We start from the raw sequence: 27,505 nt of genomic DNA, 5'->3' as shown, positions 1-27,505 counted from the left end.
AGTCCACGCTTCACCCCTCCCTCCCCACCTTTGTCCAAGGTTGAAAAGTACCCCCCCCCCAAAAAAAAGAGAATCCTGGAGGCGCCAGGCTGTGGGCTGAGGGGAGCCAACTGTGGGTTTTAAAAGCGACAGAGACAGGAGGGCCAGCTCTGAAGCCAAACAGATCCGAGTTCGAATCCCCCCTGCTTACCATCTGTGTGACTTTGGACGAGTTGGTTAACTTCCATGCCTTGGTTTCCCCATCTGGAAAATGGGCATGATATGATAAATCTTACCTCCTGGGTTGCTGGGAGGACTCGATAATACCCCTAAGACGCCTGGCACAGTGTCTGACGCACAGTGAGTGCTCAGTTCAATCAGTGGTCATCTGTCAACGGACTGTCCCCAGCACCAGCTGCTCCCAGAGCACGCTTGCTGCCTCAACGCCAAAGCCAATGACTACACGTGCCCTTCGGGTGCGCGGGCGACTGAGCCCACAGGGACTTCCCTCTCGCCCAGGGGAAGCCTGCCGCAGCCCGGTCTCCCGGGGAGAGAAAAAGCCCGACCCCCCACGCCGGCACGAGCCGGGCCCATCTCTCAGGGGGAACCCGGGAGCTCGAGGGAGAGGGCTGGGGGGAGCGGACCGCCCGGCAGCTTGCTGGAGTTGCGCCGGGCCCGGTGAGAGGGCGCCCACGCACCTGTCCCGGCGCTCCCGGCGCGAGCAGCCTCCCGCAGCCCGCTCCCGCCCTGGCCGCTCGCACCCTCGGCTCCGCCGGCTTCACCTCTGCAGCTGCCCGCACTTCAAGCCTCCGCCGGCGCTGCTGCAACGTCGCGCCCTGATGACGCAACCGGCGCCCGGGGTGACGAGCGCAGCCGAGAGCCAGCCAGTTCCGGGAGGGCCAGGGCTGGGGCCAGGGGCCAGCGGCCGGGGCTCCGGGCGGCTCGTGGCCTTGTGCACTGGGGACAGGTCCGAGAGTAGAAGGTGTGCCCGCAAGTGTGTCTGTGTGGCCAGGTACGGCGTGTGCTGCCTAAACGCGCGGTGATTCTGCCTGGGCGCTGAGTCACGTGAGTGTGGGTGCATGTGTGTCTGCGTTGTGTGAACGCTGTTCCTCTGGAAGTTTGTATCTCCGCCCGGCTCTCCTGGGGGCCTGCACGTGGGCCGTCTTTTTATGAGATTTGTAAGACTCTGCAGAATTTATTGGGCATGAGGGAGGTAGGCATTGGGAATGACCCTGTTGTGTAGTTTTCCAAACAGTGGCTGAGTGCCTTTTCCCTAAAGGAAGAATATAAGGAATTAAAAGAGAAATAAATAAGGCTTGGATGAGCCCGAGTCCAAATTTCTCTGCCTTTGGTCCTTGAAACAAATTAACAAGGGGCACAAAGAGTTTCTTTCATAGTATTTGTTGTGCCGTTGACAAGGCCAGTGGTTATCAAGAGATTAGCAGTTTAGAAGGGAAAAGATAACCTTTTACATGCACTTAAGCAACAAAAATTAACTATGAACTAGCAGATGGTACAAAGATCGTTAAGCCATAATCCCTGCTCTCACACTTCTGCCACCAGTCATCTCCTCTGCACACATGAACCCCAACCCTCTCTTCCAAACAGTCTCTGCCCATGTCCATCCATCAGAAACCATCCACAGCTCCCACAGTCCAAATGCCTGAGCGGGGCATCTAAGGCTTCCACAGAGAGGCCTCTGCTTTTCCCACTGTTCTCCATCAAGAGCCCCTGCTTCAGCCTTTCCCATTGTCCCTTGTCAAGACCTGGGCCCTTATACTCCTAACTGTGCTCACACCTCTCTCAGCTAAATTTGACAAGTTCTGTGTTGAACTAGGACTCCAAGCTCTTTCCCTAATGTCTCCAGCCCTCCATAAACACACTGTCATTTAAGTCTTTACTAAATTTGTTACAGTATCGCTTCTGTTTTACATTTTGGGTTTAGGGCCACAAGGCACATGGGATCTTAGCTCCCCCACCAGGGATCCAACCCACACCCCCTGCGTTGGAAGGCGAAGTCTTAACCACTGGACCGCCAGGGAAGTCCCAATGCCTGTTTCTTAGGTAACACTATGATACTTTGTTATAGTAAATACATAACAGTAAACACAGCAACTACTTGTTGAAGCTAAGGAACAAGAAGTAAAACAAGAGTTCTTTCTCTTGCACTTGCTACTTCTGTTTATAAATCCATCCCAAAACAATTCAAAACAGCAGGAATCGTTATTCATTTAAAAAAAGATTTTGAGCTTCTTGAAGTCAAGGACCCTGTCTTAATTCAACCCCCCCTCACACACCTTAGCTCCAAGCACACACCTAAGTATTTAAGGCCTATGATGACTAGACTAAGATGAATTCTCATCCCAAAAATATCATGAAATTTGTGTACAGATTACTGACTCCTGACATTTAAAAAAAAGAAAGAAAGAAAGAAAAAGAAAAGGAGGGGAGGAAATAGAGGAAAGTCACAGGATTTGAAGTCACTGTTAAAGAGAAAGTAATGAGAAATGAAGTAGAGCACCACAGGAATTAAAATGTAAGCCAGAGGGGAAAATTAGGTTCTTATATAAACTTCATTTGTAGGCAACTCTTCTGCAACACCCATTGCACAAGAGTTTACAGTACTTGGAGGAGATGTGGATTGCAGTGCACAGATTACTAAATGAGAACTGTTTTGGAAGCAAGTGACACCCTTGGCAGTCTTTTATCAACAGAACCACAATAATTTATAGTAATCCAGATCCAATCTAGTCAGCCAAGGTGGAGCAACAAGGACTGAAGGACTGAATTTACTCTCCTGCTAAGATGACAACAACAATAAAAGAAAAAAAAAAAGCAAAATATATAAAACAGGAAGCAGTGCAGGACAGTGGTCCTTAAGGGAAAGGAAATGAATGAGGTTAAGCACTATGATTGCCTCAGCCTACTGCCTAGAAAGAGTTGCCAGGCTATAGTGCAGACAGGGGTAATCCAGGAAGAGCTAGGCAGACTTTCTGAGTTGAGGAGCTAGAACTGGGAGACCAGGAAGGCCAAAACAGCTGGAATTGGGAGTAGAGTACCAGAGAGGTGTGCCTGTTCCCACAAGACAGAGTGAAAACATAACCAGTGAACATATGGGACCAGGAATAAGGCCTGATCCTGGCCCCCAGACCGGAAAATCCCATAACTCGCAACTCAAAAAGTCTTGCCTCAGTAGTGGGGTAAAATTAACCTTAGAGTAAAACTTCTCCGGTCCTACCTAACAAATCTTAAAAGGCAGCCCCCAAAGGATCAAACTTGACAAGAACAAAACATCCCAAAACAAAGTACAAGAATACTTAAAGGATATCAAAAATATCTAGCACCCAACAACGTAAAATTCACAGTGTTATCTTCCAATCAAAAATCATCAGGGATGCAAAAGGAAGCAGGAAAGAATGAACCACAATGAGGAGAAAAGTTAATTAATTGAAGGAGTCCCAGAAATGACAGAGATGATAGAATTGGTAAATAAGGACACTAAAAAATACTTACAACTATATTCTGTAAGTCCAAGAAAGTAGAGAAAAGATTGAGTTAAGTAGAGATGTGAAAAACTTAAAAAAGACCCAAATCAAACATCTAGATATTATAAAACCATTGTCTGAGATTTTTAACACACACACATGCACACATCACTTGTACAGGATGAACAGCAAGTTAGACGTTACTGGAAAAAAAAAATTAAAGAACCAGAAAATATTGCAATAGAAACTATCCAAAATGAAACACAAAGAGAAAAAAGTAAAGCCTGAAAATAAAAATGAACAGAGTATCAGTGAGCTTAATATATATGCAATTGGCATCCCTGAAGAAAAGGAGAAATATAAGAAATACATATTTGAAAAAATAATGGCTGAAAACTTCCCATATTTGATTAAAACTATAAACTCACAAATCCAAGAAGCTCAACAAACTCTAAGTAGAAAGAAGAAGAAAACTATACCAAAGAACATCTCAATTAAATTGCTTACAACCAGTGATAAAGTGAAAAATCTTTAAAACAGAGGAAAAAAGACACATTTCAGTGCAGAGGAACAAAGATAAGAATATCAGGAGACTTCTCATCAGAAATATGCAAATGAGAAGATAGTGAAGCAGCATCTTTAAAGTACTCAAAAAGAAAACTGTCAATTTAGGATTCTTTCCCCAAACATGTATTTCCAACACAAGACAAAATAAAGACATATCTGACACATAAAAGCTGAAAGAATTCACCACCAGCAGACACTACAGGAAATGTTAAAAGAAACTCCTTCAGGTAGAAAGAAAATACAACCAGATGGAAATTTGAATCTACATAAAGGAATTAAGAGCTCAAGAAATCATAAATCTGTAGGGAAATAATTTTTTCCCTTTTAAAACTCTTTTAAAAGATAATAGCTTAATGCAAAAATAAAAACAATATTTTGGAAGGGTTATAATATATGTAGAAATAAAATGTATGACGACAGCACAACATCCAGAAAGGGGGAAGTATCTGTTGTTGTAATATTCTTATACTAAGCATAACGTGGTGTAATATACTTGAAGGTAAACTGTGATAAGTTAAAGATGTATACTCCAACTCTTAAAACAACTGCCATAAAAGTAAAACAAAGAGTTGTAGCTAATACATCAACAAAGAAAATAAAGCAGAATCATTAAAAAAAAAAAAAAGTCACTCGAATCCAAAAGAAGGCAGTAAATGAGGAGAAAGGAAAGAAAAATGGATTGATAAAGAAAAAACACATAGCAAGATGGTAGATTTAAATTCATGCATATAAGTAATCACCCCAATTAAAAGGCAAAGATTGTCAGACTGGAGAAAAAAGCAAGAACCAACTGTATGCCATCTATAAAAAGAAAAAAAAATCACTTTAAATATAAAGAAAAATAAGTTAAACAATTGAAAAACAATGTATCATGCTAACGATAATCAGAAGAAATATGGGTGGTTATATTAATATCATACAAAGTAGATTTCAATACAAAGAATATTACCAGAAATAAAGAGGATCATTTCATAATGATAAAGGAGTCAATCCATCAAGGGGAAAAAACAATTTTAAATATTTATGCATCTAGTACAAAGCTTCCAAATATATGAATCAAAAACTGACAGACTTTCAAGGAGAAATAGAAAAATCCATGATTATAAACAGCAATTTCAGCACCTCTCTTTCCATAACTGAGCAAGTAGGTAGAAAGTCAGTGAAGATATACAAGGCTTGTACAATACTATCAACCAACTTGGCCTAATTGACATTTATAGAACGCTACACCCATAGATAGAATATCATTTTTTCAAGTGAATACGGAATGTGTCTTGGTAAAACTTGCCATAAAACAAGTCTCAATAGATTTATAAGGATTCAAATCACATAAAACTTACTCTGACCACAATGGAAATTAGAAATCATTAACTTAGAGGTATCTGGAAAATCCCCAAATATTAGGAAACTAACACGCTTCTAAAAAACAAAAACAAACAGACAAGAAAACACACCACCGTTTAAAGAATAAATAAATAAGAATGAAAATTAGAAGGTATTTTGAACTGAATGATGGTGAAAACACCCCTTATAAAGGCTGGGACTCAACACCTTGAAATACCACCCTGAGATCAGTGATTTGAGTTGAGACCTGTCTTCTTTTCTAATACAAATATATTAGTGCTATAAACTTCTAAGTTTTGCTTCAGCTACATCCATCAAATTGTGACGTATGCTTTTTTTTCTCTGCAAGAATATTATGAGGAACAGTGTCAACTGACTTGCCGAAATCCAATGATAAAATATCTATGACATGCCCTGATCTCAAATGCAACAATTACTCCATCAAAAACTTTTAAAGGATATAAAGTTTGGCCTGACTTACTCTTACTGAATCTATGCTGTTCTCATCATCTACTTTCCTCTAGATTTGTTTTCTTCATTCATTTATTTAATAAATATGTATAGAACACCTACTGCCTGCCAGGCAGCATAGGATAAGATAGCCTAGGAGACTTACACAACTGTTTGATAATTGTGTCCCGAAAGATTCAAAAATCAGCATCAAGTTCAGTAGCCTGTGGCTTCTGCAACTCAGTTGATTTGAGGCAGGCAGTGAGACCTGTCTGTCCAATATCCATTCCTTGCGGGTTCCTGGCTATTAGAAGCCTGATTTTATTCAGAGTGATCTCTTGCCCAACCCCGAGAAAAGAGTGAATCAAAGTATCTGAGTTAATTATGATAATCTTGTTCTCTAATATTCTAACTGTCCCTGCAGCCAAGACGGTCTTATGACCCAGTTCTGGGCAATGACACCTAAGAGAAAATCAAACTTGAGGATTTCTGGAGAAGTGTTTCTTTCCTAGTAAAATGGAACAGTTACAGCTGGCACTGCTTCTTTTTCACTTTTTCTCCCCATTTGCTCTGTAATTTAATGTCCAAACCCCACATTACCAATCACACACCTCTGGATTTTAAGCCACTGAAATCCTTTTTCTGTTACTCACGGACAAATTGCATTCCTGACTCATATTTAATTTTTAAGCACAGTTATTCCGGCTGCTAGAATAACTCAAACATATGGGAGAAAAAGAGCATTGAGAAATAGTCCCTGCCAGTATATCACACTGGGGGAATGGCAATGGACGTGACCTTGGAGCTTGCCATTTAGAACGTACCTTAGGCCAGAAGAGAATGGAATCCCCTCTGACTCACTTTTACCACGTGTGTGACAGAACAGGTACTTCAATTTGACTGAAAACTGCTTCATAGTAGATTAAGCCACAAACTTCAAATAAGCCAAGCAGGAGGCAGTCTTGCTTCTGGGAGAGCTGGCTTGGCATCTTCTACTGTATGGGCTGCATGACCAAGCTGATCCACCCACCCCAGGAGGCAAGGCCAGTGGGAACTAGGTAGGGTTCCAGGCTTTCAGCCACAAGCAGGGCCTCAGGGCAGGGCACCAGCTCTAGAGTTGGAAGCAGGGCACTGAATCAGTAACTGCTAGGGCTGGGTAATTAAGAAATTAGCTTCCAAGTCAATTTCTTTTGTTTACAACTGTTAGCTCATTCTTAAAAAGGAAAGTTACTTTTCCTTCTCCCAGGAGTGTAGCCAGGCTCTGTGGTTTAAGTCCTGAGGTTCTGTTGAAAGAGGCTAAGTCATTGCCATCAGCAGCCTTTTTGTTACTGAAAGACAAAAAAATGGGAAACTATTGACTGTCGTTGGTCACCAGAGGAGACAAAACCTGAACGGGCCTTCGCTTTCTCTGTGGAATCAAGCTGGATTGTGTGACAGGGAGAGGTTCCCTGAGGGGGTAGAGGCAAGGAAGGCCCAGGTGCTGAGAAGGGGCTCAGGATGGAGGGCTCTGCTTATGGATCTGATTGGAGATGGCTCCAATGTAGGCCCTAGAGGTGGCAGATCTTCAGAAGGAGGGTGAAGGTGGAAGCACTATGGAGAGAAGTGAGAGTCTTGGGAGCCTCGGTGAAGGTCGCGGTGTCTGAGCACGTTGGGAAAACAGAGCTCCACGCACCGTGCAGGGTGTAGGCAGGGAACAGTGGTGAAGAGGGCCAGCCTGAACAGAGCCAGGGCCTCTGGCTCACAGCACATGTGCCAGGGAAACGGAGAGGAGGGGAGTCCCAACACTGATCACCATTGGACTTCTAGGGACCCTTGACACGAGCAGTTTGGAGACAGATTAATTCAACATCAATTCATTCATAACACATTGACTGAGAGCCTGCTTTGTGCCAAGCATCTTTTTCAGGCACCGAGGATACACACTTGAGGCTGCCCTCATGGAATTAATAGTCTAACGGCCTACGGAATGTTGGGAGGGAGACAGTAGGGAGAGTAATAAGCAAGCAAACAAATAAAATCATGACAAGTTTTGGAAACTGCAATGAAGATCCAACAGCATCTGTCACAGAGAGTAACACAGGTGACCAACATTAGATAAGGTGATGGGAAGGGCCTCTCTAAGGGAGGAGCAGCTACCTTGAGTCTGGGGTGTGAGAAGGATATGAAAGGAGACCAGGAAAGATCTTTCCAAAAAGGGGGAACTATACCTGCCAAAGCCCTGAAGGAGAACAGAGCTTGGCAGAGAGAAGTGAACAAAGGCCAGTGCGGGCTGGAGGGAGTGAAGGGGATGTGGCAGAGGGGGGGGTTGGGAAGACAGAAGGGGCCAGATAGAGCAGGGCTTTTTAAGCCTTAGTAAGAAGTTTGAAAAGTTAGAAATAAAATGGTGACGTGTCATAAATGTCGTGGCAGAATCCACATGCCCTTTACCTTATAAAGATTAGAAAAGAATGCATCAAAACAAACCCAGGTCTGTGGACCTGGACAGCCCAGAAGGAGAAGAAATGGGCATTGATTCAGGAGCTATGATGTAGGCAGGGGCCTACCTGCTGCAAACTGGCCTCAGAGAACTTAGGCAAGAGGTAAGTACATTTTGTAAGCTACGACTTATTGGGCACTTACTATGTGCCAGGCACTGTCCTAGTACTTCATAGGCATTATCTCAAGCAATCCTTTGTATCAAGCATGGTGCTGTGTGAAAAATAGCCTGTGCCAGACAGCCGCTAGTGGACTGTAATACAGAATTCTACTTAGAAAGGTCTTAGAAGAACTGAAAGGACAAAAGGGGATAGTGAGGCAGCCTAGAGATTAGCAACAATGGAAGAACACTACCCTCCCTAGGGCTGGAGTGACAAAGCCAGGTGCTAACAGAGCCACTAGGCAACAGCTGGGACCAAGGAGAGAGGGGCTGCCTAGGGGGAGCCGAAATCACAGAGCTGCCACCACTGGAGATGCCCCCTGAGAAAGAGGGGGGATACCCTCCCTGGCTTTTACCTCTTTCTGGCCTCGTCTGCCAGCCCTCCTACTGGCTGAAGCAAACTGCAGGGGAATCTAAGGAATGAATTTGCAGGGGTCTACCTCACCCACCCACCCAACCCCTCCCCAGACATAGAGTAGAGCAGAGAAGGATGGGGATTGAATCTGAGAGCAAATAGGCAAATAAGGTGCCCATCCTCCCAGCAGCCCCATGAGCTAGGAACTATTATTACCCTGATTTTCCATATGGGAAAACTGAGGCACAGGGAGAGGTTAGGTGAATTTGGTATGTGGAAGAACCCTTATTTGAATTCAGATCCACCTGATTCTAGAGCCGAAACATGGAACTGATAGCGTTACTCAGCCAGCATAGGTGACAGCCTGGGAGTTAGGACTGGGCCACCAGATCCCAGGTCTGAAAAGCTTATCTTTATGTTAAACCCCACTCCATGAAGGAGCTGAGGGTAGTGATACTAAGAGATGGTTGGCTTAAAAACTGAGCTGCTAGTTGGGACATCAGTGGACTAACCCTGAGTCCTTCCAGCAGAATGTCTGAGAGTTGTGACAGGACTTTGAAGCCCAACAACCTGGGTTCCAATCATGGTCTGCCATCTACCAGCTGTGTGACCCTGAGAAAGTTATTTAACCTCTCTGAGCCCCAAAATTCTCTCATTTTAAAAGTGGATTTGCTAATGTTCACTTACTGGGTTATTTTAAGGTAAAATGGAATAATGTATACAGATAATTAGCATATTGCCTGCCACATGGTGAGATTTACTAGATAGTAACTATTATTATGATTGTTGTTAGTCTCCTCTTGCATAGACTCTGGAGACAAAAGAGAGGTCCTATTCCTTTGAGCTTGAATCCTAGTGAAGAATTTGTCCTAAAATCTTTGGAACTCATATCAACCATTAAGGTTACTTTGTTCTGGGAAGAACGTCTCTGTATCAGTCAGGATGGGCTAGGTTATGATTCAGTAACAAATGTCTCAGAGTCTTGAGACAACAAAGTTTATTTGCCCATGCTACATGGACACTGCAGGTTATTACAGGGGCTCTGCTTATAAGGTCACTAAGGGAGGCTCCATCTTGACACTTGCTTCCTTGACTGCTGAGGCTGGGACCAGAGAGTATAGCGAACCATGCACTGGCTCTTAATCCACACATCACGTCTGTTCCCATTTCATTAGCTAAAGCATCATATAAAGCAAGAGAGTGAAGCAAGAGGTGGTGTAATCCCACCATGTGCCCAAAACAAGGTAACTAAACATTTATGAACAACCCTAATGACTATCAGAGCAACCTCAGTGAACCTTCTGGTTGGGCTGGATAAAGCAAAGGCCCCAATCTGGAATGAAGGGATTCAGGAGCCTCTAACAGGCCAGACTACCCTATATGACATCACAAAAGTTTGTCCTTGTTGTGCCTAGAATTGCATCTCCGAAGACATTGTCTTTTAGGGAAAACTTTTCTTCCTAAATATTGCTTAAGACCACTTCTCTGAAAACCGCTGTTGGTTCTTGGAACATATGATCCAACATGGTTTGTGGAGCTGAGATGCTGACGGTAAACAAAGCATCTTGTCTTCTGGGAGAGGGATCCTAATGTAGGCTAGATTCTTCATGCCCAGACTTACCCGGGACCTTTCTTCCACTGTTGTATAACCTGATGTCAGATTATTGCGTACTGATGGCTTGTGGAGCAAGTTCAAGCTCTGGGTGTAAGCCTCTCCTCAGCTCTCACAACCCCATGTCCTGCTGGATTTCTTTCTACCTACCTGAATGTTCTTTCTTGGCATCTTTTGCTGGTTCAAAGCCCTCCTTCACTCTCATTCCACACTCTGTCCTTAGCAGACCAGGAACCTAGGAGTCATTCTTAACTTCTTCTCACATCCAATCGAATGCTAACTTCTGGCAATTTTACCTTCTAGATAGCTTTAAACTCATCACCTTTTTATCTTCCTCTCTACTTGAACTGTCTTATTCCAGGCCACCACCATCTTCCCTGGGCAGCACAACAGCTTACTACCCGGACTCCTCATGTCTGCTTTCTACCCACCACCCTCCCAAACACCCCACATATCAGCCAGGATGAACATTTGAAAGTACAACACTGACGATGTCAAACACCCCCATTTCTCTGCCTGATCCCCGATTTTTAACCGATTAAAATCTTTTCAATTATTCCTTATAGTTTTTAGAACTGCCAATGCCTGGCACATTCCACCCTTGTTAATCTCATCACCCTCATCTCCTCCCACTTGCCCTCTTTTTCTCCAACTTCAGTCACCCTTTCTTTCTTTCAATCCCCAAGAAAAACGGGCTCTACTCTTCCATTGCACAAACTGCTTTCTCTGTCAGCAGAGAGAACATAACCCTTTTTTCTCTCCAACTCATGCTTCATAACGTAGCTCAGATCTCACCTCCTCATGAAAAACTTTTTGACCCTCAGACTAAGGCAGGCCCCATATCATATGCTTCTTCCCCAGGGGACTTATCACAATTATAATTGACTATTAATTAATTGTAGAATTAGCCATTTAAGATCTGCCTCTCCCTCTTGAATGTCCATCTTGATTTCTCCCATTCCTTTCCTTTGTATTCCTAGCACCTAACAGTACCTTGTACAATACAGATTCTTAAGATCTATTTGTCAAATGTCTAAATACAACATGATTAATTAACAATTAACAAAGGAGGGTGTGAATGGCTATGACAACGGTCAAGAGTCCTGGACAAGGGTAGCTCTAGGAACAGAAGTATTCAAGGAGAGATATATGAACCTAGAGTTTTGGGTGCTCAGGACTCACGGGTCTTGGGGAAGGCATGTATCCAAGCTTGACAGGGAGATAGGAAGCAGATTTCCCATTCCACTCCCACCCCAACTTCCTGAGCCAGAGTAGAGGGAAGAACATAATACAAGGGAGAACAGGGGCCCAACTCTCCAGTGGTAACCAGCAACACAGCGGGAGGTGGTCCACAATGGATAAGAACGCCACAATTAAGAACAAGGCAAAGCACACTAGTGCCCAATACACTTGAAGGAAGGAATTTGAAAATACTTGAAAGGGAAAGCTAGACATGGCTGGAGACAGACTTATTTTTATTTTTCTTCCCTCAGAATCAGTCTTTGTCAAAAAAGAAAAAAAGTTTCATGAAGGGGACAAGGAGAAACGGGCTTACTCTGCATTTATTCTTTTTCTAATGAGTTCAAAGTAAGCTAGAAACTTACTTATTAAGTCTAATTGAAAGGAAGATCAATAGAAGTTCAGCTGAGGCTCATTTTTAGAATACTTTGAAATAAATTTACTTTCATTACTTTTGGGGACATAGAAGCTCTAAGATTTTCTTTTGGAAAATTATTCTCCTGGGTATTCTAAACCTACTCCTTAAAACTGTCTCTGGCTTTTAACTTACAGATTTCCCAAAAGAAAATTTTTCCAAAGAGTGTTATCAACCCAGTTTCCAATTTCTAAATTGCCTGATATAAAGTGAAACCTGAATAAGCATGATGCAGCTGACTGCGGTTTTTTTGTTTTTTTTTTTAATGCACATTAGCATGCTAAAGTCATTAAACGTCCTATCATTTTTTTTTAATTTTATAACTACTTTATTTATTTATTTATTTATTTTTGGCTGTGTTGGGTCTTCGGTTCGTGCGAGGGCTTTCTCCAGTTGCGGCAAGCGGGGGCCACTCTTCATTGCGGTGCGGGGACCGCTCTTCATCGCGGTGCGCGGGCCTTTCACTATCGCGGCCCCTCCCGTTGCGGGGCACAGGCTCCAGACGCGCAGGCTCAGCAATTGTGGCTCACGGGCCCAGCTGCTCCGTGGCATGTGGGATCTTCCCAGACCAGGGCTCGAACCCGTGTCTCCTGCATTAGCAGGCAGATTCTCAACCACTGCGCCACCAGGGAAGCCCCTGACTGCTTAACCAAATATTTTCTGATGGTCCTCATCATATTATTCCATAAAATATTTGAAATTTATTACAAGGATGACCTCCAACATGAAGGTAAGATATTAGAAAACAGGCTTTCCATAATTGAGGGTCACAGGGTGCAATCCTCTCTCCCAACCCCGCTTTGTTATTCCGCTGTCTTGCAGGGGGATTAAGTCTGACCCTTCACTCAGTTAGGATGACTTACACCTCACCTGTTCCTGTTGCGTATCCAATTCTGCTTAGGAGATGGCAAAACATTTTCCCCTTTATCAAATTATTTTACAGTTACTTTTTCCAGAGGCTTTCTGTTCTGGTCCAGTGTTCCTACTTCACCTCTATCTGTAAATTTAGCCCACATACATGAATTGTAGAATTCCTAGTAACCACTATAGGCTATGGGTGGGATTACACAAACCTTAATATCCACAATGTTGGTTTTTCTACAGATTATTTATAAGTGATTTTCTTAAGAATAGTCTGTCTAAATTTCTAGGCCACCTGCTCATTAGCTGTTGATGATATTGGGTTGTCCAAAAAGTGCCTTTGGTTTTTAAGTAAAAATATAAGACACATTTTTCATTTTCACCAAGAACTTCATTGAACAACATATTCACTCTTTTGTTCCACTACCTTCTGCCACTTTTCAGGCAACTTCATAATTCCATCTTCCCAAAACTTTTTATCTTTTTTGAGCAAAGAACTGTTCCAGGTACCTTTTACAGTCTTCCAGGGAATTGAATTTTTTTCCATTAAGAGAATTTGGTAAAGACTGAAATAAATGGAAATCCAAAGGTACAATGTCTGGTGAATAAAGCGATGAATCAGAATTTCCCAGGCAAGGTGTAACAGCTTTTGCCTGATCATCAAAGAAACATGCGGTCTTGCATTATCCTGATGGAAGATCATGCGTTTTCTGTTGACTAATTCTGGACGCTTTTCGTCGAGTGCCACTTTCAGTTGGTCTAATTGGGAGTGGTACTTGTTGGAATTAATCGTTTGGTTTTCCGGAAGGAGCTCGTAAGAAGACTCCCTTCCAATCCCACCATATACACAACATCACCATCTTTGGATGAAGACCAGCCTTTGTTATGGTTGGTGGTGGTTCATTTCACTTGCCCCACAATCTCTTCCATTCCACATTATTGTACAGTATCCACTTTTCATCGCCCATCACAATTTGTTTTTTTGTTTGTTTGTTTGTTTTAACATCTTTTTGGAGTATAATTGCTTTACAATGGTGTGTTAGTTTCTGCTTTCTAACAAAGTGAATCAGCTGTAACACACGGAAAGGTCAGGGAATGGACAACAATGTATTTGGAGACACTTGAGCTGAGACCTCAGCCATCTCATCCTTGGATTTGTTTTTTTTTTTTAATGCTTTACAGAGAAGCATATATTTTTGATTAACAGTGCAGCAATATCTATAATGACTGAGAGGATCTGCCAAAAGAATAAAGCCTCCTACCCACCCCCACCAAAAAGAAAACTCTTAAAACAAATTGTGTGGATGGACCTAGAGTCTGTCATACAGAGTGAAGTAAGTCAGAAAGAGAAAAACGAATAACGTATGCTAACACATATATATGGAATCTAAAAAACAACAAACAAAAAAATGGTTCTGAAGAACCTAGGGGCAGGACAGAAATAAAGACGCAGATGTAGAGAATGGACTCAAGGACATGGGGAGGGGGAAGGGTAAGCTGGGACGAAGTGAGAGAGTGGCATTGACATACATACACTACCAAATGTAGAATAGATAGCTAGTGGGAAGCAGCCGCATAGCACAGGGAGATCAGCTGGGTGCTTTGTGACCACCTAGAGGGGTGGGATAGGGAGAGTGGGAGGGAGATGCAAGAGGGAGGAGATATGGGCATAGATGTATATGTATAACTGATTCACTTTGTTATAAAGCAGAAAGTAACACACCATTGTAAAGCAATTATACTCCAATAAAGATGTTAAAAAAAATAATAGTTACAATAATAAAATTATCTACTTGGTCAATAACCTCACTTTATAAACCACGGTGACTCTTAGCCAAATTCAAATTAAGCAGTATAGTCAGCTGATTCTCTTCTGCATGTGACATGCAATCTGTTCTTATTCACAAAACCAAACGTGGCACAAATAGGAATCCTGTTATTAATCAGGCATGTGCTTCACGATTTTACAACATGGCTGCCATTCAGACACATCCAAAATGATAATTATTCTGAGCCATTAATTACAGCTGGACAAACTATATTATGCAGAACTGTGAAGGGTCTTGGAATGTTGAGTATAAAACTCAATCTATGGTTTTAATCTGTGTGTGCCCCATTTTCCTCATCTGCAAAATAAGTCTAATAATAGTACATACTTTATAGGGTTAATGTGAGGATTAAGAGTTAAAATATATAAGGCTCTAGGACAGTGCCTGGTGCATAGTGGGAACTATATAATGTTTGCAGTCATGATAAGAATCCCCAGGAGAATGTGTAGTCCTCTAAAAGGAAGGCTGCATTTGACCCAACAACCATCAATCCCCTTTGCTTTCACAGGTCATAAGTGATAAATGTGGTCTTTGAGAATCACAGGCTTGCCCAGCTCCAACTCAACAAATGTTCCTTTTCCAGTTAGAAAATTTCTAGAATTTTCCTTTGATAACCATGTTATAGATTGAGTCAGTAAAGTCTTTAAAGCAGTAGTTCCTAACTTTTTGGAATCAGGGAACACTTTGAGAGTGTAATGAAACTCTAGACTTCCTCCTGATTAAAAAAAAAATGTACATGTAAAAGTTTGCATTCCATTTCAGGGGGCTCATAACCGCCCCCCCCATGATCATTCATGGACCCCAGATTAAGAATCAGTGTTTGAAAGCATGGCTTGGAAGAGAGCCACCTTTGGATCTTGTTCTTTTGAGAATGTCTGAAACAAAATGAGACAGAAACACATACTTGCACATTGTAAAGGAAGTATTAATTACTGTTAGCCAAGGGGGTTGATAAATAAGGGGTTCTGGTGAGGATAAAGGTGATGAAAGAGGAGGAGAATGAAGAGGAGAACACGAGGGGGAGGAGGAGTCACCCCAAATGGATCAAAGTTGATAAACTAAATGTACACTTTTACCTTTAAGTGAGCAAAGTATGCACACTGCTTGGAACTGGAACTTACCGTATGGCTATAATTATTCACAACTCTGGAGGCAGTTTATCTGATTGTATCAAAGCTTTCTTTTAAACCTCAGACAGGTAAAATATTATCACTGGGGCTCTTCACCCCCTGTTCAATGACTGAGATACAAAAGAAATGCTAATTATGGGAATTGAGCTGTGAATTTTGAGTGACCCTAGGGACAAAATGATTATCTGGTTGTCTTAAGTTGCGGGAAATTTATTAGGGGGTTTTAAGATTACATTAACTGATTTTTACCTTAAGTGCTCCACCTGGAGAAGCATTAAAGTCTCCCCCGATAAAGAATGATTTCAAAGAGGTAATGGCATTGGCCAGAAGACTTTTTTTTTTTGGTGAGCCGGGGGTACTGTAAGGAGAAAGCCCAAGTGAGGCGGAGGTGTCCTGCTGGGGCCATGTGATGGGCTTGGCACTTTGACTAGGGCTCACTAGAGCCCCTACTCATCTCCTATTTCCGACAGTGATGAATGCCAGAGACCAAAGAGGAAGAATAATATATTTACAACAAAGGTCATAGAATGAGGCCAAGGACCCAGTTACATTTCTGCCCCATTATGATCTTACATTGCATCCCTGCCTCTAAAAGTCAAACATCTTCTCAGGATCTGTGAGCGGTGACATGCTCTTACCCGTGCTGACCTCTGTTCCCGTGTCTTCTACCGTCTCCCCCACCCCAAAACCTCCACTCCGCCCCAGTCCCCAAGGCCATCTCCTTGTTCTTGGACCATCCCAAGCTCACCCCTGGCTCAGGGCTTCTGTATTTATTGTCCTCTCTGCCAGGAACATTCCTTCTCTAGATATTTGCATGGCTGACTCATTCTCATGTTTCAGTCTGAGCTCAGTTAGCAAATTTCTGTCCCCTGCTTTGGCACTTTCCTTCATACTGTCCTATTTTATTTATAGCACTTATCACTGTCTGAAAGTAATCTCTTGATTTATTTTCTTCCTATTGTCAGTCTTCCCCATTAGACTGTAAGCTCCATGAGAGCGGGGATCGTCTATGTCTTGATCACTGCTGCAGCCCCCCAGGCTTAGCAGAGGGAAAGCAGTAGAAATACATTTGGTGGGTAAAGGAATGAATGATCATCATAATAGCTACATTTATTGAGCCTTTCCTCTGTACCAGGCACAGGGCCGCAAATACTCTCTCACTGAATTCTCACAGCAACCCTCCAAGGTAGGTATTTCTTATCCCCACAGTACAGATTAGGTTTCAGAGAGTTTATATGGCTTTTCCAATGTCAAAGCAAGAAAGTAACCAAGACCTGATTTGAACCGAGGTATGTTTAACTCCCACATTACACTCTAAATCAGGAGTCAGCACGCTTTTTTCCATAAAGGGCCAGATAGTAAATATTTAAGGCTTTATGAGCCACATGGTCTCCGTTGCAACTCCTCAACTCCGTTGTGGAAAGCAACCACGACAATACACGTACAAAGGGGCCTGGCAGTGTGCCAGTACAACTCTATTTATTTACAAGCAGTGGGCAGGATTTGGCCCAGGGGCCATAATTTGCAGATCCCTCCTTTAAATCATCATTCTATCTGTGCTTTGCTAGAAGGGGGTTAAACAAAACAGGAGGAGGGGAGTAAAAGAAAAGCATTAAAATGCGCGCCCTTCAAATAAGAAAGACAGCAGGTGGATAAACTAAGTTTAAAAAGGCAAAATAGGCGATGGAGTTCTGGTAAGAGTTATGACTCTACTTCTTCAACTTCTCAACTAATATAACCATCACTGAGACCACAGGAGAGTTTGATGCAAATATGGTATTCTGTTTGAACCAAGTTTCCATTCATATTGTAATTATCCGTGATTTCACCTGCCAACACCCTAATAGACCACACATACCCTCCATCCCAAGCAGGCCCAAGATAGGCAAGATTGAAGGATAAAGTATCCCGAGACACTGTGACTATTAAAACTCTTCCTCTCTCAACCACTGAGCCTGAAAACTTCAGTCTTTTCTTCTCAAGCAGAGGTATGAGTTTGTTGGCAAGAGGTGAAAGACAAGACATGAATCACAGGTCAGAGCCAGCCCAGAGAAATCTCCCGCAGCCTCATTGAGAAGGTGAACATATTGGTGCCCAGGTGTTTAATCAGAGTGGCTCTCGAGACTGAATATCAGCATTAACGCGAAAGATCAACTCACCAGTCCCTTGAGCCTGGGCTGCAGGGTAAGGGCTGAACTTTGGGAAGATGGGAGGTAGGGACAAAGGTGGTTTCTATAGCGCTTGGCTATGCTGGAGTCTTGGGGGCAAGACCTCCTCCCTGCCCTGTTTTTCTCTCAGGCAGCCCTAGGGCATTAGAAACACTGTAGACAAAATACTCATTTCTCTCTTACCCTGAAGAAACTGTCCCTCTGGAAACAGCATGTGGCTCTTAAACCAAGAGGTGCATTTTCCTCAATCTGTATGCAGTTTTCTAAACATGGGCTTTAAATGTTTGAATAGTGACAAAGATTCAAACCTCAGTCAGGCTCCTGAAGCTTTTCCGAGGCCCATGTGTGTGCTTTCTTGTAAAATCCAGTTTTTGTAAGAACGCTGCTAAGTCAGTTTCACCAGAGTCCCCATCTTTGATATCTGATTGGGTTCCTTATCCTCTGTCATCCCCCAGGTGATATCTGACACCCGAGACTTCAGCAAAGAATCCTGTTGGGTCAGTTTACCCAGAATCCCCCTCACCCATGATGTTTCTTCTTGGTAATTTTCCACCCACTGACCCCCAACCTGCCCCTTAGCTATAAATCCTCACTTGCCCAGGCTGTACTTGGAGTTGAGCCCAATCTCTCACCCCCACTATAAAAACCCATTGCAGTGGTCCCAAGTAAAGCCTGCCTTGCCATCTTTAACAAGTGTTGTTATTTTTTTTCCCTCTAACACAGGAAGGCAGCCCCAGCATGGTAGAACCAGCATCTAGAGATGCAACATCTGACCCAGCTCTGCCTTAACCAGCAATGATGTCCTGGGTACCCCTCGCCACTCGCTTCCTTTTTCTGAGCCTATTTTCTTATCAGTAACACAATGAGTCAATTTCATACCTTTTCATCCACCCAGACGTCCATCTTTTTGTTGTCTGTTGAACATCTACTATATTTATTGTTGTTAATAGCCACTATTTCAGATCGTTTATATTATTAATAAAAATTGATTTCTATTGAACACTTAGTATTTTACCAGAATTGTGCCATGTGCTTTCCATGTGTTCTAATATTTAATTCCTCATGAGGAGGAACCCTTGTGATTGCAGACTCACAGATATGACAGCTGAAGTTCAGGGAGGTGACATAAATTTCCCAAGGTCAATCAGAGAGTAAGTGGCAAAGCTGGGATTTGAGCCTGAACCTTTTTTTCTCTTTTTTTTTTCCTGAGAACTACACTGCCTTCATGAGCCCTGTAGCCCCTGGTCAGAGTCTGACCAGAGAGAAAAATGCAGATTCAAACTCCCTTGCCTTAACTAATTTCTTTTAATTAATTAATTAATTAATTAATTTTATTTTTGGCTGTGTTGGGTCTTCATTGCTGCATGCGGGCTTTCTCTAGTTGCGGTCAGCAGGGGCTACTCTTCGTTGTGGTGCGCAGGCTTCTCATTGCGGTGGTTTCTCTTGTTGCGGACCACAGGCTCTAGGCACGTGGGTTTCAGTAGTTGTGGCACGCGGGCTTCAGTAGTTGTGGCTCATAGGCTTCAGTAGTTGTGGCTCACGGGCTTAGTTGCTCCGCGGCATGTGGGATATCCCCGGACCAGGGCTCAAACCCGTGTCCCCTGCATTGGCAGGCAGATTCTTAACCACTGCGCCACCAGGGAAGTCCCTGCTCTAACTTTTTATTACTGTACCGTGATGGCTTTCGCTGGGTCAGGCTACAAAATACCAAGATGTTTTGCCTGGAGGAGATAGTGTAGGACCTGCCATGGATGTTCAGCGCATGGCCTTTGCCCTTGAGACACTTAGAACCCAGGAGAGATGATAAAACCCACAGCCCAGTCCATGCCCCAGGAGGAGCAGTGCTGATAACCCACAAAGTGGGAGTTCCCTCATCCTCAATTCCTTATTGTCATTTTTGTGCTCAAGCCAGCATGAAACAGTGGCATCTGCAAATCTCTGGTTATTGGAGAATCTTTTTCTTTGCTAGGGAGAGGCAATCCCTTTAAGGATGGACCAAGTCAACAATCTGGTGGTACAAGAGATCTGGGGCTCCCCTCAAAACAAAGAGTTGAAGATTTATTTTTGAGATGACATATCAGCGTCAGCTTGACAGGGAGGAGTTTGTGGGCACATGGTGGGATAAGCATAGATTCCCAGAAACAGCAGAGCAAGGCTGGCAAAGTAACTGGTTTGTACAGATCTGATTCTCTCAGGGTTGGGGGAGAGAAAAGGGGAATGAGTTTAACTACTGAGTGTCTACTATGATCTATGTGCTTTTATATACACTGAGCATTAGGTCCTCACAACAATGTATAACGTTGCTGTTTTACAGATGACGCTAGCAAGAATCCAAACAGGAATTCTAGCTCTTCTTTTCACACTTTACCTCAATGCCTGTGTAGATACCGTACTAATCTAATTCAGCTTTTCATGAAGTAGATGGCACTCTCTCAATAGAATATCTATAAAAAATATTTAGGCTGTAAAACCTAATACAGTGCACAACACACAGTGGGAGCTCAATAAAATAAGATAAAAGAACAACTCCTAATGTGGTTTCTCAAACATAGGTATCATCTGATCCAACAGCTCTCAGCTGGGGGTGATTTTGCTCCCCAGGGGACATTTGGAAATGTCTGGAGAAATGCTTTGTTGTCACAAAAGGAGAGGAGTGCCACTGGTATCCAGTGGGTAGAGGCCAGGGTGCTGTTAACCATCCTACAATGCACAGGACAGCACCACAACAAAGAATCATGACCCATAATGTGCCGAGGTCGAGAAATTCTGATCTAATCCAGCATGTTTCACGAGGAAGCCATGACCCAGAGAGATAAGGAGACTTGCCCAGGTTCATACATCAGCAACTGGTTGATGACATCCCCTGAAGCCTTCTACAACGGTTCTTGCCAGACCTCAAGGCTAGCCAGCCAGAAGGCTGCCTGCCATAAGAGGGATGGGTTCAGTGGGAAGGAAAGACCATGTTGGCATAATGGCCCAGGCAAACCAAACACAATTCCACAGGTTCAAAAGGACCAAGACTGTCGCTCTTCAGTCTGGATCATCCCCTGAATAAGCAGCCAAGGGAGGTTCTGGAACTAGGAGACCAAGACTCAGAACACAGAGTGCTCACCTAGAGGCCTTTGCTGCCACCAGCTTCACACTCCCACTCCTTCCTTTCCTTAGGGTTGCAAACCAAACACAAGGATCAAGTCAAAGAAAGAATTTTCTTTTAATAGTTAAATAGGCAAGCTAAAAATATTAATGATTGGGTGGTCATATTAGGTCAAGTAGATATTGCCAGAAACTGATTCTCTCTAAAACATATTAGTCCTTTGTATTGCCATTGTTGCCACCAACAATTTTTGGGCCTCTTATGTGCCAAGAGATGCGTTGGGTCCCAGGGGAGAGATGGGCAGAAGGAGAAGAGGTGTCCACTAACATCACACATAAGTTATATCCTTGACCCCAAGAAGTACTCAGTCCAAACATGAGGGTCTCCTTTGCAACCGCCATCACAGAGCAAAGCCAACATTGCAAAATGGGTAAAACAAAACCCTCCTTACAGCTAAATGAGGGTAAAACAAAACCCTCATTTATCCTATTTTATTGAGCTCCCACTATGTCTTGTGCACTGTATTAGGTTTTACAGCCTAAATCATACTAAGCCCAGTATGATTCACTCATTTTAAACAACTTTTAACACAAACACTCAACTTCAGCCCAAGAATTTGGACTTTACCACTTGTGTCATCAGGATTTGGTTTGCCTGGGGGACATTTTCTTTTATCCATCAAGCTTCATGGGGGACTTCCAATGCCCTAGATCACACCTAGAATGACAGGGTAACCAGATGCAATATGGACTTCACTTAACCAGAGGAGATGCTTTGACCCCGAGGTCCCCTAACCTGAGAAGGTAAACAGAGGGCCCCCAAAAGGCTACCCTGAGCCAGGGTACTGGCATCTTTTCCAGCAGTCTCTAAGCTGCCTCTCAGTGGAAGCTGGAGATCTCAGTTAACACAACTCTGAAGATGGACTTTTATCTTGAAATTTCAATGAAAAATTAAACATCCTGATAACACTGAGTACTAATGGCTTTTATTTCCATTGCAACTGCTTTCTGAGACAGATAATTCCCCTTTAGATTTTCATGAGTTTGGCCCAGAAATCGGATATTCAAGGCATTAAACATACAGGAGCCTGGGATGCCAAGAAAACAGTAGTGTCTATTTAAGGATTTGGCTGCCACAGGCAGCTAAATGTCTTGGGGAAGTGAGTGGAATTTGAATATATCAGCTCTGCCACTCTGCTGCAGACTGGAAAATCAGATACTAAGAAAGACACCCCAGGGGCTCCTGCTTGGGTCTGGACATGGGTGCTAATTTCAGGGATGAGCAGCTTGATGGGCAATGATTCCCAGACCTTGAGCTATCACTTTTTTATTCTGCCCAGTCATAATATTAAAATTAAACTCAACAGAAATTGACAATCTACAAACAACATCATTTAATAAAGAAAGAATGTTTTAACAACCCAACAAGCAGGATGGACAGACTCTCAGAACAAGGGGAAGTTTCTCAAATTGAATACCCATAGCCATCTTAAAGACGTGCTACTTTGTCCTTAGTTCTTATGTCACCAGAGACTGGAAAAACCTCATAGACCAGCACCTATCTGCAGTGTGGAATCTGGGTACTGTGAGTAGCCACTGGAGTTGTGTGGAGAAGAATTAGACTCGAGACCCAGGTTGAATGGAGAAGATATTCCAGGCCAAGGATAAGCAGGGGTGAGGGGTAGAAATGGGGGCACAGAAGTTGCCCTGAGAATAAACCACTGCTCTATTGAGGCACCCTCCACGCGGTAATGCTACAGTACATTGCTTGTTTAATTACCCGTCTCTTCCACTGGGCTTTAAGTTCCTTGAGAGTAGTGTCTGTGTCTTGTTGCCCTGAGTCACAGAGCTAATTAGACGTGGTGGTGTAGCAAGCGGGCATTCGAAGGAGCAATGGCAAAGCGCAAGGGACACACAGTGCTGCTTCCAGGACCCATATGATCTGAGGATTAGAAGGCACATTTTCTATTACCTAATCATGCATGCAGTTTCTGCCTGGTGTAGTGGGAGGGGGCCGCACCTCCATCCTACCTGGCAGGCTCACCCTGAACATCCGCCCACAAGATAATTAAAGTGTGCCCCAAGGGGAGCTTGATGGGAGTTAGGACTGTTGCTGCCCCAGGAAGGTACCAGGGGACCACTGAGCCAAGGCTCAGCTCTGCTGCCTACGTCTGAGCAGCTGTCTGAGCAGCGGCAGGGCTGAGGGTGTGGAGAAGCCAGCCTCCTGCCTGCTTGCTGCTTGATCCTCCCGTCTCCCCACTGCCAAGTCCGAGGAGAGTTCTCAGTCCCAGGGTTTTCACTTTTCCCAGGCCCTCGTTCCTCAGAGTCACTTTCTGGAACTGAGTCAAAAAAAACATCACCGACACAGTTACCAGGAGACACCAGGGTTCAGTTCCACAGCAAGTACCCCTTCCCTGCAGAGAAAGTCCAGCCCACAGGGAAATGGATGTTGCTTTCTTTCAAGGCTCATTTTGGGTGTCTTTTTTTTTTTTTTTGAGCCACTCTGATTTTTGGCAGGATGTTGAAGCACAATAAACAGAGCCAGCCTCAGCTAAACATCCTGCCATCCCCACCGGGCACTGGGTGCAGGCCAAATGCAAAGCTCACCGAGCAAGCGCGCTGAGGCAAGGGGAGGACACGGGGTGGGGAGAGGACTCAGGAGCCCAGGAGTGATGATGGAGCGTTTTCATTAGCCAGCTCAGTGTGACAACCAGAGCCCCATTAAACATCTGAAATGCAGCTCTGCAGCTGGAGAACTGAGCTCCACCTTGGTGGGATTAGCAAGGCTGAGGGTTCTGGGAACTGAATGGTGAGAGTGAGTTTCCCATTGCAAATATCCTGCCATTTTCCTCTTACGACCTATTGGGGAGAATTTGCTTTGGGGTACTACTCGCTATTCAAAGTCTTGCTGGAAATGGTCTTGTGTAGTGTATTGTTTATGGCATGGCATCTCTGTTCCTTTCACACCATCCAATCCTCTGTGACTCTCCCACCAAACAGAGGATTTTAAATCCTGAATTCAGGGGAAGACAGTTATGTGCCTTGGGGTATCAATCCTACTGCCTGTCTTCCCACCATGACTGCTCCCTTCAGGCATCACTGGCTAAAACACTGATGAACCTGGGAGGTCCTACTAAGCTTTACTGTGGCAAGCAAGCAACAGGTGGGGGCTGGCTAGCAGACAGCTGAAGGCAAAAGAGTGAGGCCCCAGCTAAGGAAGAGGAGACGGAGGGAGAATTGATATGCCTCTGAGGGTCACGGGGACAGGGTCCCCCACGGGGAAGGTGGGAGAGAATTGAAAATGCTGACACTGTTCTTTCAGGAGCCTGAGACTGACCATTTCCTTTCATCACTCTCCGCAGGTTTAACCTCCCCATCACCTCCCAGAACTTCTGGCTTTGTCTGGAAAAAATGCTAACCAGCTCCTTACAAGAGCCATCACTGAAGCCCCAGCCAGAAGGCTCACAAAAGACACTGTGTGCAGTGCGAAAGGAATACGGTGCTCCTGGGAGGCTGAGTGGGTGAGGACGGGGGCAGCCTTGGGCACACTCATGGGCAGCCAGAGAAGATGATGAGCCCACCCCCAAATCCTCGGCTCCCTGCTCTCCTCCCAGCCTGCTTGCACGTGGAATTTCACCACCAGAGATGACCGCCCCAAGGTAGGTTAGTCATCCAGGACGGACGTGTAGGAAACTGGGGGAGAAAGACACAGAGAGCCTGTTATCTGGCCCCTCCCACCCCAGCGTCCCTGGGAAGGAGTTAGGGATTTTCATCTGATAGAAACGATCCCAGGGGAGTGAGGATACTGGGTTCCAGCTGGGGAGTAGGAGGAAGGCGCTGGAGAAAAGGGATTCTAGGAGACAGAATCGGCCAATTCTTCCTCCTGCCCTCCCTGAGTTTGGGCCCAGCCTCTCTCCAGCAGTGGAGGCAGTTGGGTAGAAGAGCCCTGGACAGGGATTTAGGAGGTTCCCGTTTGATCTGGCTCCATCCTGCTCTGGGTCAAGGAGTCATAAAACACCAGAGAGCAGCGACGCAGTCTTAGGAATCATTCAGTTCTTCAAAGAGGGCTTTCTTGACTAGCTTTCCACCCCCATCCAGATCAGGTCCTTTGTTCTTTTTCTCGCCACAGATGGGGATGACCTATTTATTTGTGTGATTTTTTTACTGCCTATCACGCCCCACCCCATTTAACTGTAACCTCCAGGAGGGCAGGGAGCTTTCTCTGCCTCATTCTCCACTATATCCCAACGCCTCGCGCACAGTAGGCACACACCGCTATTTATTGAAAGCAGAATCTCTATTCGCAAAGTAACCCCATGAGAGAAGTATTATACCTGTTTCACAGAGGAGGAAATTGGGGCTTAGACAATTTAAATAACAAGTTGAAAAAGCAAACTTCAGCAATGGATCTGAATGACCCTTCCCCCATGCTGCACTACTCTTCTAACCAAGATTGGCAGACTAGGGAGATTCCCTTAACCTGTGGGCCTTGGCTTAGGTTTTTGGGGCTGTGATGTTCTAGAACCAGATGCCCAGGACATCTGGGAGAGAGGAGGAGCAGGAGAGGGATCGCTCTAGAACAGAGGACAGCTCAGAGCCGGTGTCCCCGGGCAGGTGCCCGGTCTTGCCAAGCCAGGTGCTAGATCAGGGTCCAGGAAGCATAACTCCGTGTACTAGGCTTATCCTCTACCTCTTGATATTTCCCTTAAAATTATGAGGGGGAAGCAGGATTCACTTTGATGAACTTCTCAGGCCAATTACTCTGAAGAGTCTCAAGAAATCCAATAGGGCCTCAGTAGAGAAAACTCCCTGGGAACCACGAAGCAGTCAGCAAGAAGAACGATCTTCCATCCTGTGGAGCAGTTTTGTGAGACAAAGCCTTGATAGCATCCTGCTGCAGCTAACAAAGCAGGCACAGTCCGGATACAAACACTCAAGAATTAAGACAACACAGATGGAAACATTTGGAGATTAAGACAGCCACCAAGACTAGAGAAAGGAAATGCAGTTGGCATGGCTATTTCTTAACCTAAAATGCATAGGGAAAAATCAGTTTTAAGAATAGCCATGTAGCATAAAAGTATTCTTTTCCAGTTAATGCCAAAATAAAATCGTTTTTCTTATTCTTGTATCATATCCTCCCCTCCTCAACCACCTCCAGCTAAACCTAACAATTAGAGAGGACGGAATCCATACTTTCATCTCCCTTTCACCTTCATTCCAAGTGATGAAGACCCTGTTGGCACCACAAGGAGCCCAGCTTTCATCCGTAGCAAGGAAGTCCTTTGACATCAAGCTCTGTCTGCCCACCTCAAGCTCAAAAAACACCACCGAGGTGGGACTATAATAAGGATGAGAATGGCCGAGTCACATCAGGTGCAGATCCCAGACAAAGTGGGAGACAAATTCTCCTAAGCAACGAGCTTGGTCCCACTCTTCCTTCTCTGATGCCAACAGCACGAGCATTGGTACCACCAAGCAGGGCTTTGAGGATCAGACTTGACAACGTTTCAAGCTGAAGCAACTGGATTTCTCATAAAGTGTGCAGAACCCTCTCAGGACTTTGGGGTTCTGAGCCAGCGGGAAGGATGACAAGGAGACCAAGGGGGCAGCTAGACCTGGGGAAGGATTTCATGGGGGCAAAACACGCAGACCCGAACGATACCTCACGATCGCGCTTACACCTCTCTCCAGCTGCAGACAGCTCATTCCTTGGCTCTGCCTTTCTGTAGAATTCCAAGATTCTGAGTTCTCTTTCCTTCCACTTCCTTCCTCCGCTTTCTCTGCCTTTCCTGCTTTCCAGTTTACTGCCCCAGCCCTTTCCCCACCCCCTTTTCTAATGTCTTGACATCTTAAGAAATTAGACCAACATCCCCAGAAAAAAAATTTTTTTAATACCTGTATCCTTGACTTTGTGCTGTTTGAGGAATTATTTCCAACCAGTTGATTAGCAAAGCTGATGGAGACTCTGGAGAAAACAGCCCCAGCCTGAGTGTGGGGATGAATGAAAATCTCTTCGGGGTGCTTGTTTGTATGGCCAAAGACTGAAGGACTTTGGGTGCTCGGTAGTAACCTCAGAAAAAGTCCCCAGGCAGCAGCAACTCTCCCAGCACAGTGTCGAAACACCACAGGAGGAGGAAGCCCTCTTTAATCAAATAATAACCAGTCAGAGATAAGGCCTTCTAGGCCGAGCTCAGCCAGCCAATCACACGCTTCCTCCTGACCGCAAAGGCAAACAGACCCGGGGCTGAGTCTGAGTTTCAGGGCTTGTTATAATTTAATGATGCTGCCGCTGGTGTCTTCTTGGCTTTGCCTGGCGGGATTTTCTGACTAGGAAGTGAAA

At 44.3% G+C, this 27,505-nt stretch overlaps 1 protein-coding gene across 8 annotated transcripts in view; it reads right to left on the bottom strand.

The window, feature by feature from the left end:
• GPAM (glycerol-3-phosphate acyltransferase, mitochondrial) overlaps positions 1-27,266 on the bottom strand; it is a 69,005-nt gene extending 41,739 nt beyond the window's left edge. For 2 of the 8 annotated variants that reach the window (XM_057531050.1, XM_007173083.3), the window contains exons 1-2: positions 678-823; positions 191-243 (exon numbers count right to left, since the gene is read on the bottom strand). Coding sequence is in view for 4 of the 8 variants with exons in the window: in XM_007173083.3 (XP_007173145.2) it covers positions 191-193 (3 nt within the window). In the remaining 4 variants the exon portion in view is untranslated. Of the gene's footprint in view, positions 1-190; positions 244-275; positions 833-27,060 lie in introns of those variants that run through there. The other 6 variants (XM_057531048.1, XM_057531047.1, XM_057531052.1 and 3 more) reach the window with 6 other exon arrangements.
• Positions 27,267-27,505: the final 239 nt, after the last annotated feature.

The sequence above is a fragment of the Balaenoptera acutorostrata genome, chromosome 16 (assembly GCF_949987535.1).
Source record: "Balaenoptera acutorostrata chromosome 16, mBalAcu1.1, whole genome shotgun sequence".
Classification (NCBI taxonomy): Eukaryota; Metazoa; Chordata; class Mammalia; order Artiodactyla; family Balaenopteridae; genus Balaenoptera; species Balaenoptera acutorostrata.
The sequence above is the reverse complement of the archived record's forward strand: the minus strand, read 5'-3'. Positions and strand labels throughout refer to the sequence as shown.